This window comes from Bos grunniens, chromosome 25 (genome assembly GCF_055505025.1).
Source record: "Bos grunniens cultivar Pamir isolate PY7600 chromosome 25, Bosgru_T2T1.0, whole genome shotgun sequence".
Classification (NCBI taxonomy): Eukaryota; Metazoa; Chordata; class Mammalia; order Artiodactyla; family Bovidae; genus Bos; species Bos grunniens.
Window position 1 is genome coordinate 8,356,283 of NC_141189.1, and position 10,591 is coordinate 8,366,873.

Genomic DNA, 10,591 nt, shown 5'->3' on the forward strand with positions numbered 1-10,591 from the left:
CGGGCTCGATCCCTGGTCCAGAAGATTCCACATGCTGTGGACCAGCTAAGCCCGTGTGCCCTAACCACTGAGTCTTCACGCTGCAGCTACTGAAGCCTGCGCTCCACAAAAAGAGAAGCCAGTGCAACGAGAAGCCCATGCACTCCAACTACAGAGTAGCCCTCCGCTGGCACAGCTAGAGAAAGCCTGTGTGCAGCAGCGAAGACCCAGTGCAACCAAAAACAAATTTTTAAAAACCCTGAAAGAAAACCAACAAGACAGGAGCAAGGATCTAGGCCTTCCTCTTCTGAGACCCAGAATCACAAACTCTTGCTCTGAATGTTTTTAAGCGCCATTGGCTCCAATCAGTTTATGCCTCAATAGCCCTGCCCAGCTGAAACCAGCCCCATGTGGCCCCCAAGGGTGCTCAGGGCTCACAGCAGGTGACTAGCAAGGCTGGGATTCCACAGTGATCTTCACCCAGTGAGAAGTCACAGCTGGGGACGAGGTTGGAGGCAGCTAAGGGCCAGCGCAAGGTAGGGACATCACAGCCCTCAGCAGAAAGAGCATGGCCACCTCCCCTGGAGAGGGGCCACAAACTTCCTGGGCACCCTTCTCTTGCTGAGCAGCCCTAGAGGCAGTGGCCCATCAAGGGAGTGAGGAAAGCAGGGGAGGCAGAGAGGCAGCTCCTGTCCATCACAGGAAGCCCTGAAGCACCCACAGCTAGTGACTAGATACTTGCTCCTTGGAGGAAAAGCTATGACCAACCTAGACAGCGTATTAAAAAGCAGAGACATTGCTTTGCCAACAAAGGTCCGTCTAGTGAAACTTTGGTTTTTCCAGTGGTCATGTATGGATGTGAGAGTTGGACTATAAAGAAAGCTGAGCACCTAAGAATTGATGCTTTTGAACTGTGGCGTTGGAGAAGACTCTTGGGAGTCCCTTGGACTGCAAGGAGGTCCAACCAATCCATCCTAAAGGAAATCAATCCTGTATATTCATTGGAAGGACTGATGCTGAAGCTCCAATACTTTGGCCACCTGATGCGAGGAACAGACTCATTGGAAAAGACCCTGATGCTGGGAAAGATTGAAGGCAGGAGGAGAAGGGGACAACAGAAGATGAGATGGTTGGATGGCATCATCGACTCAATGGACATGAGTTTGAACAAGCTCCGGGAGTTGGTGATGGACAGGGAGGCCTGGTATACCGCAGTCCATGGGATCGCAGAGTTGGACACAACTGAGTGACTGAAGTGAACCGAGACCACAGCACCGCCACATCCCAGCAGGGCTCCTCTACAGCAGCTTCAGCTGTCAAGATGAGCTCTGCCCTCTGCCATCACCTATGGCCTTCGAGCTTCTAGCCCACAGACGTGAGGCTTTCTGCCAGCTGCCACTAGAGAAAGAGACTAGAAGTCCTTTCCTCCTTGCCCCTACTCCTTGCACCAGATCCACGGGGCCCAGAGCCAGGACCCTCTGCCAGCCTAAAAGTGGGGCAGGGCCCACCCCACTTCAGCCCCCAACATCTCTCATTTTGGGCTCACTAGAGACACGGGGTTATAATTGCCCCTGAACAAGCGAGCCTTGGCCCAAGGAAGGACGCGTTGCCCAAAGCCAGGAAAACAGGCTTGTCTTCACCAACAATCCTGGCCTCTCTCCTCTTTGTTGTTTACTCGCCAAGTTGTGTTAGACTGTGACTCCTTGAACTGTAGCCCGCCAGGCTCCTCTGTCTCTGGGATTCTCCAGGTGAGAATACTGGAATGGACAGCCATACCCTCCCCTCCAGGGGATCTTCCCAACCCAGGGATTGAACTCTCATCTCCTGCACTGGCAGGCGGAGTCTTTACCACTGAGCCGCCAGACAAGCCCATACAGACTCACTAAAGACACAGTGGTACTTTGATTTCACTGTTTGAACCCATGACTCGGTTATTGTCTGCCCTCCGCCCCTACACAGCCACTCCCAATTCACCCCCATCTAGTCACTGCTCCACACCAAGTTCACTTTCTTCTTTTATTGGGAAGCAGACACAGGGCACACGGGGTGAGAAGCAGCCCGAAGCCTCCCAGTGAGACCCAGGACAATGGCAGCCAGAGTCAAGGTCATCACAGTAGCCAGGCCTAAGCCCAGCATCACCAGAGGGGGAGAGGAGGTGGGCCCTTCCGCACCACGGTCATTCATCTTCCTCAGGAAGATCAACGGCCCCACAGTGACGTCTGCTTCCTCCGTCACTGAAAGACAAGACATCCGAGGGTTACCCAAGTCCCCAAGCCAGGAATCGGGTGAGGGGTTTGTTCTGCTCAACGGGCTGAACCGGTAGGTTTAGTTCTAGCTGCTGCATTAGTCTCCCGGACCCGGAATTATGGGCTACCCTGGTGGCTCCGCGGTGAAGAATCTCTAGCCAACGCAGGAGACACGGGTTCAATCCTTGGGTCAGGAAGATCCCCTGGAGGAAGGCACGGTTACCCACTCCAGTATTCTTGCCTGGGAAATCCCATGGACAGAGGAGCCTGGTGGGCTATTGTCCATGGGGTTGCAAAGAGTTGGACATGACTGAGCAACTTAACAATAACCCCCTGTCAGGATCCCAGGATGACTGCAGAATGGCCCTGGCCAACATCAGGTGGGGGCTTGGAGCCTCTCCCACTTAGCTCCGAGATGGTATCCCCTAGAAATGCATGTTAAGTCCCTTCAGTAGGGTTTGACTCTTTGGGAGCCCATGGACTGTAGCCCGCCAGGCTCCTCTGTCCAAGGGTTCTCCAGGCAAGAATACTGGAGTGGGTTGCCATGCCCTTCTCCAGGGGATCTTTCCCCACCCAGGGATAGAATCCATATCTTTTATGTCTCTTGCTTTGGCAGGCAGTTTCTTTACCATTAGCGCCACCCAGGAAGCCATCCCCTAGGGCTAAGCAGCTTTAAATGGGGAACAAGAAAAGGACTGTCACCCTAAGGTCACAGCTGGTGCCTCTGAGGGGAGGGACCTCCCGAGACCTACCGTGCCTGCGACTTCGGGGAACAGGCCTGCCCTCCCGGTGGGACAGCCTCATGGAACGGCCTGAAATGCCACAGCGCCCCTTGCTACAGCATCGACAGATGTCAGTGGGGCCTTCAACCGGGGACCACCTGAGAGTGAAATACAGGAAGTTAGACAGCTTTGCAGCCTGCAGGAAGCAGTTTGCTAATAGTGGGCACATTGGGGAAAAATCAGCATGAGCAAGGATGGCTGGTTTTCCACCCTAGTCTGCTCTCCTTACCTGTTGGAGGACTTACGGAAGGAACAGGCTTTGTTTAGTTGGTCCGGGACTCGGTCAACCGGAGTGACCTTCAGGTGGCAGGTGATATATATCTGGAAATAAGAGCAGCTATTACCAGGCAAAGTTCTAGGCAGTTCAGTGACTGGTAAGCCAGTTCGTCAATAACCTTAGCCTTTGAGGAGGGGAAGCCCACTTTAGAGACAAGAGAATGCATATTCAGAGATCAGCTTGCCTACAAGTCCAGAGCAAGTTGCAAATTGAATTCTGAATTAGAACCCAACCCATCAGCTTTATTCCTAGACTCTCTCACACTTCTCCAATCACTCAGCCGTGTCTCACCCCCAGGGCCTCATTAAATCAAAACCTTAGGAACGGGGACTCAAGCCCAGCGGGAACAAAATCCAACTTGGCTGCTGGAATGGGAGGAATTTTGACAAGACCAGAGCTCAGGTCAGCCCAGGGCCTCTTGGTAGAGGGATCCCAACCAGAGGTCCCCCTCATACTCTAGGGGTCCCCCACCCCACACATGCCCTGCCAAGGCACTGGACCACCAGCTACCTGTCCTGAAGCCTTCGGCGTACAGAACCACAAGCTGTGGCCACCACCTAGTGGCTGAATGCACCAGCAGGGAAACCGTTTCGGAAACTTGAATCAGCCAGGCTGCACTCCCGATTGTCTGACTCCACCCCTTCTCGAAACCCGGAGAAGCACTTCCTGGTCCTTTAGCATCCCTATTCCAGGAAGGGAACTGCCTTGAGCCTCAGCTTCTTCCCAGATGATGCTAACTGGGGCCTCAGATCCCCGGAGCGGTTCCTCATTAGCTGTTGAGTAAGAGTCCATCTCCCCTGTACTCTAGCCACAGCTGGCCCAGCCACCTGCCCACCTTGGAGAGCCCTCCCAGAGTTCAGGCTGCCTTCCCTTGATCAGGATCCTCCTCTGGTCTTTAGGTACCACCCCATCTTCAGAATGCAGATGCCGGCTCAGCTGTCGGCCGTGATGGCCAGCACCTGTGTGAAGCCTCGTCTCCTTCCACTGGACCGCCTGTGAGGTCAGCACCCCACCCCAACAGGATCTCCTACCTTAAGACCCACAAGGTCATCGATATGGGGACTAGGACCCTTCCCTCGTCTAGTCTTTCTCCCCAGCCCCATTCAAACACACAGCCTGCCATTACAAAGCTTCAGGAGAACATCCAGTAGCTTCGGTTGCACCTTTCATCACCAGCTGTAGCAAAGGACTCCTGTTCTCAGGCAAGGTGAAGTAGCATCTGTGTGCTCATCTACAAAGTTCCCATTGCTTGCCTCTCAATGCCACCCAGCCATGTAGGCCTCTGGCTCAGTACTCTGTAAGCCTAGCTGCTTGTTAGAGAACTTAAGTGGTTTTTGATGCATTTGTAAATAGAGACCAGTGACTAGGCATGGCATAAAACACTAACAGAACCTAGATGGTAGGTATGTAGCTGTTTGCTTTGAAATCCTTTCTCTACGTATTTGCAGATTTTAATGGAATGGGAAAGTTCATGTCAGACCCCACCCAAGTTGAGTGAAAATATATGGGCTGATTAAATCAGTATTTTGATGATCTTTCCAGGTGGTTAGTACAAGAGCCAGAGCTGGAAATCCTTGCTTTAATCACTGTTCCTTCCTGACCAGCTATCCCGAATTCCCATCCTTCCATTCCTATCTCAGGAAAATGCACTTAAGAGCTACTTGAGGGCTTACCCTGGTGGTGCAGCGGTTAAGAATCTACCTGATAATGCAGGGGACACAGGTTTGATTCCTGGTCGGGGAAGGTCCCACACGCTGCAGGGCAACTAAGCTGGTGTGCTGCAACTACCGAGCCCCCTACTCTAGAGCCCACGAGCCCACAACGAAGACCCAGCACAGCCAAAAATAAATATTTGAAAGATAAAAGCGTCTTGGTTTGTAAAATTCTACCAGCACTTTCTGGCTAGCTGCCAGTCCCACCTATTCTTCCTGCCAGTCATCACATGTGGTCCAAGTTTTAGCTCCCTCCCGCCTTGCCACCCTTAGTGTCAAGCTGAGCTTCCTAGCTTAGTGGTTCATCAATGGCACCTGAAGACTTGTTAGGAATGCAGGTGCCAGGCTCCACTCCAGGTCTATTGAACCAAATCCTGGAGGGTATGGGCTCAGTGATCTAGTTCAACCCACCAGGTGATGCTGGTAAACTTAGGGTTCAAGCAGCCACTGATCTAGCCTATGTTCGAGATTGAGAGGCTAACTAGTATGAAAAGTTCGTATCTGCTTTCCTTGCCCCTTCTAGAAACCCTCCAGAAAGGCTGGCACCTGCTCTGATGAACTCCTTTACTCAGCCCATCTGGGTTCCAGTCCTGTTGACCTTGCTGAGGATAATGTCAGTGACCTGGTCACCAGCTACTGCATTGCTGATGCAGTACCATCATCTGATGTGAATTGTCAGCTGAGTCTCCTGGGTTCCCACTCTACCTTGTTATGTTTCCAGGATCCCTGACTCATTCCATCCTTCGTGGATTTTCTCACTCCATCCCACATAGATTTTCTACCAGTCTCTTAAGGCCTATGCTTTCCCAAAGATCTCGCTGGAAATCATGGCTTTATCTACTTGCTAAGTTACTAGGATGGGGCAGAACTATCATATCATTGCTTAAGGGAACAGCTCATGAGTGACAGCACCAGCTTAGGAAGGCTGGTCCGCCTGACCCTAAGAGTTCAGGCTTATTCCAGGCTATTAAGCCATTACCATGTTTCTGGAGTCATTAGCAAAATGGAACACATCCACTGTGAACTGGAGGATCTCCGGTCTGGGTCTGGGTGCTTTGAAAGCAGACGAGGCATCGGTGAGACCATCGACGAGACAACTTTGAAGAGAGCAAGTGAAACACAGTTAGAGATGGAGGAAGGTGACACAGGTCACATCCCAGAAGGGTCCCCCAGAGAGGCAGGCCAGCCTCACCCATGGAAGTCCACGATGGTGTGGTAAGGGGAGGTGCTCCAGTCTGGCGTCAGCGTGGCCACGCAGTGGTCCACAAACAGCCGCAGGGGCACGTGGCTGCCAGTGTGCACTTGGGCCTGGAGGTGGGCTCTGTCTCCCAGCTGGAAGGTGGGCGTCATCTTCTCGGCGCTCCAGTTCTCTGCAAGGCACGCCGGGGGTGAGAGCCTGCCGGAGCACTGCCCCCTCAACAGTTGACCCCTCCCAGCCCATCTTGCTCACCCTCCATCAGGCGCAGAGAGAAAACCAGCTTCTCCTCCGAGAACACCGTGGTCCTGAATGGCACCCAGGTGGGCTGGATGGCCCAGCTACTCACATTGCCCTGCCTAGGAAGAGACAAGCAGCTGCCCACACCTGGCCTGCGGCTCTGGGCCCTACTAGAGACACTGTCCTCTGGGTGTGTCTGCCCACCTGCCTGAGCACCGCCCCCCCGGATCTTGTCCGGGGAGGCCCTTCCACACATGCCTTGTTCCTTCATCGTATCAACACCATCTCCCCTCCCAGATCAGAGTCAAGTTCAAAGCCTTCCTAGACGTCCCTGATGGCTCAAAGAATCCGCCTGCAATGCGGGAGACCTGGGTTTGATTGCTGGGTTGGGAAGATCTCTTGCAGAAGGGAATGGCAACCCACTGCAGTATTCTTGCCTGGAGAACTCCATAGACAGAGGAGCCTGGTGGGCTACAGTCCATGGGGTCTCATAGAGCTGGACATGACTGAACGACTTTTACTTTGCACTCAACCCAGCACACAGGGCCAGGCCTTGTAGTTGTAAGCCAGTCACTCGGTCCCCAACCCTTGATGCTCCAAGGTCACAGGCTCATGCTTCGTGCTGGGGCCTCTCCCATCCTCACTCAGCTACAGAGTGCAGGTTGTGATGGCCAAGGTCAAGGTCAGAGCTTGGAACCCACTTCTGCTCTACTGAGCAAGCCTTTCTGAACTGAGGGGGCAGGGCAGCCCTGCAGCTTCCCCCAGGAGGCAGCTGTGGGCTGGCCGGTTTCAGGGGCTCTGAGCAGAGGCCACAGGGCCACGCCCACCCCCACCAGGACTGAGGGCAGCGACGACAGCCCCAGCCTTTCCTCCGTCCTCACAGCCTCACTGCCAGGTGGCTGACATGCTTGCCGAGGGGCCTCTGGGCCAGGGGCGGCCACACAGACCTGGGGTAGTGGCACTCGATGGGGACCTCTGCGCGGTTAGTCCTCAGGATGGACAGGTTTCCTGCAGGGCGGGGGTTGTGGAGCAGGAAAGTGCTGTACACCAGGGCATTGTCAGTCACCTGAGGGAAAGGAAGGGGTTAACTCTACCAGCATCACCTGCCCCAGGTGTGCCCGGCAAGGGGCTGGGGGGCCGGGGCCGCTGGAGGTGGAGAGCACACAGGCCCTGGGCTCAAAGCCCACTTCGCTGACCCGTGGGAGCAGCTGCACAGGCGCCCCGCTTCACACCTGGTTTCACTGCAAAATAGGGACACCGCCCCGGGGGTTCTGGATCAGCTCCGTGTCACCAGCAAGCAAGGCCCTGTTGACCAGAGGCCTTGGGTGCGAGCTCCTGTCTCAAGCTGCTGCCCCCCACCCCAAGACACATACACCATTTCCTTTTCCAGGGAAGGCCTGGGGGCCAAGAAAGCCCCCAGGAAGAGGCTAGGAAGTTCCAGGAATTTCAACTCACTGCCACAGCGGTGACCACCTAACTCACCCTCCTTCTTCTGACTTATTCTCACGCTCGTCTCAGAGGGGGAAGCTGGCTTTGCGGCTGCCCGAGGCCGGAAGAGCACCAGCAGGTGCTGCTGGGCAATTTGCATCCCCTCCCAACACCCCCCTCCCAGTGAGCAGCTGCCCAGCCCGCCCTCACCGCTCAAACTTCAGAGGAGAGTCCTAGCTGTCCATTAGCGAGTCCCCAGGTGGAGAAGCTGCATATTTGTGGAACCCGGTGCAAAGGGAAAATGTGGGGCTCCTTGTCCAACAGGAAAGAACGTCAGGACAGTGGAGCATCATTAAAGCAAGCGTGGTCCCCGCAAGCCGCCGGAACCCCATGTGATTTTCCCCACGTGATTCTCATCTGGTGAGACCGGGCAAGCTGCCCAGCTGTGCTCCATGGTGGATCTTACAGATACTGACGTCTGCCCCCACTTCCATCCCAATTTCAGATGGAATATGGGGATCAGTCCCTGGGTGACTCTGATGCCCTAAGACTGGGAGTTACTAGGTTAGGATAATCCCTTAACTCTAAGCAGCTCTGGCTTGCCTAAGCTCTCCCCAGGGAAATGAGGTCCAGGTGGCTTCAAGTCCAGCCCTAGGGACCATCCTGAGACCAGAGCTCCCGAGGAGAACTCCAGGGGCTGAACTTGGCTGAACTGAGACCAGAGTCCAAGGGCTATCTGGGTGGGGGGCGTAAGGGAGGGGAGGACAAATCCTCTGAGGGGCAGCACGAAGTTGATCCAGGAATTGTGCACCCGCTGGGCCAGTGCCCTGGCCCTTGCTAGGAGGGCCCTCCTACCGAGGCTCTGCCCCTCCCCTTGGGGGACGATCTGGCCTGAATTACTCAGCTTTCCCCCTGCACACACACCCCCGTTTGAGACTGCCCCCATGGGACCCACATTTTGAGCCTCTTCAACCATGATGCCCTTTGACCCTGCCCTCAAACCACTTTCAACTCAAGGCTTCAAAGCCATTAACATGAATGAGGGACACCAAAATAGTTTTTTCCCGTGATGACTTTTGGGCTTTCTGAGGTTTCAAAATTCACCTCTTCCATACAAGTTTCTAGGGCCCCATGAAAGCGCTGGGTTACCTGCAGAGTAACCCATCACGCACCCACCCCCCACCCATGTTGACTATGTCTTCTGGTTGCCCCCTAGGGGTTCAGAAGTCCTCAGAAATCAGAGTGGGGGTGCCCGGTCTGGCGCAAAGTGAACTGCCACTTCTGGTCTCCACCCCACCTCCCCAACTTTGGCACCCAGAGGCAGGAACTCCCTCACCCCAGCGCCACGAAGGCCCAGCTTCAGGTCTCAGCGGCTCCACCCACCCAGCTCCCCCTAATGAAAGGGATCCACCCTAGCCCCACCTTCACCCACACTCTGCATCACCGGCCCCCTCCCGTGTCATCCCATCAAAGCCGGGGCTGCCGAGGTGGGGCCAAGCCTCACCTGCAAGATGTTGCCACACTCGTGCAGCCCGACCGCAAACCTAACCACGCCATCCGTGTCCGCGGAGGCCAGCGGCTCACAGTTGTGGGGGCCCAGGGTGAGGTCCGCAGGCCGGATGAGCTTCCCGGTGCCGAAAAGGTCTTTGTCGACCGTGACCACCAGCTGGGCCTCCTGACACTCCACCATCACGGCGGGCGGCTTTGATGGCCTGAAGCGCTCGGTTTCATCATCCCAGAAGGGCTGGGGGCTGCAGAGCTCTGTGCTTCCCCAGAGCAGAAAGCAGACGAACAGCCTAGAGCGCGGCCCCATGGTGCCCACGAAGCCACTCCCACCCACTGTGACTCCTGGGCAGGCACCACCCACCGTCTTATACCCCTGATGATGGCCACTCACACCTGGGCCCCAAGTGCCTCTCTTCCCCAGCCAATCAAGTGGGCCAGGCCCCGATGCTTAAGGTGGCCCTCCAGGCCCGCAGCATCGGCCTCACCTGGGAGCTTGTTCAAAAGGCAGACTCTGGGACTTCTCTGGTGGCCCAGTGGTTAGGAAGGTGCACTTCCACTGCAGGGGGCACGGGTTCCACCCCAGATGGGGGAACTAAAATCTTGCAAGCACCGTGGGCAGGCCAAAAGAAAGAAACTCAGACTCTCTGACACAGCCCAGGCTAACTAAGTCAGGACCTGGTCTCCCTCTTTATCCCCAAGTGATCTGTATTCACATTAAGCTTTGAGAAGCATCAGCTGGTAGCCTGGTCAGTCATAGCTTCTCACCCCTTCCCTCCTTCCACCCTTTGCTGGCCTTTCCCTCATCACCTAGAGAGGGAGCTAAGAGCTACCCTGGATCCTTAGGGTGTGTGTGTTGGTTGCTCAATCGTGTCTGACTCTTTCCAACCCCATGGACTATAGCCCACCAGTCTCCTCTGTCCGCGGGCTTCTCCAGGCAAGAATACTGGAGTGGGTTGCCATTTCCTTCTCCAGGGGATCTTCCCGACTCAGGGATTGAACCCACTTCTCTCACATCTCCTGCATTGGATGCATATTCTTTCCCACTGTGCCACCTGGGAAGCCTGGATCATTGGGGGAGACCAGGAGAAAGCCCTTGACTAAGGACTGATTAAGGATGAGGAGAATTTTATCAGAGATGGGTGCTCTTTCTAAGCAGAGAAACCATGGTATCATTAGGAGACCAGGGAATGTTGTGGGATGCTGCTCAACTTTATTTTTTTTTATAA

General features: G+C 55.0%; 1 protein-coding gene across 1 annotated transcript; it reads right to left on the reverse strand.

Moving 5' to 3' along the window:
* Window positions 1–1,981: 1,981 nt before the first annotated feature.
* Window positions 1,982–9,782, reverse strand: ZP3 (zona pellucida glycoprotein 3). Its single transcript, XM_086374418.1, has 8 exons — window positions 9,364–9,782; window positions 7,379–7,497; window positions 6,447–6,550; window positions 6,189–6,366; window positions 5,976–6,093; window positions 3,237–3,328; window positions 2,978–3,105; window positions 1,982–2,213 (listed from the first exon to the last, which is right to left on the reverse strand). Exons 1-8 carry the CDS (start codon window positions 9,670–9,672, stop codon window positions 1,996–1,998), a joined length of 1,266 nt encoding a protein of 421 aa, XP_086230544.1. The 5' UTR covers window positions 9,673–9,782; the 3' UTR covers window positions 1,982–1,995.
* Window positions 9,783–10,591: the final 809 nt, after the last annotated feature.

Bases quoted from the DNA above. Each gene is read 5' to 3' on its own strand.
- ZP3 (XM_086374418.1), bottom strand. From the start codon at position 9,672: ATGGGGCCGCGCTCTAGGCTGTTCGTCTGCTTTCTGCTCTGGGGAAGC. The intron at 6,551-7,378 runs GTCTGTGTGGCC...GTCTCTTCCTAG, and splicing joins ATCGAGTGCCACTACCCCAG to GCAGGGCAATGTGAGTAGCT. The intron at 3,106-3,236 runs GTAAGGAGAGCA...TTTCACTCTCAG, and splicing joins TTCCGTAAGTCCTCCAACAG to GTGGTCCCCGGTTGAAGGCC.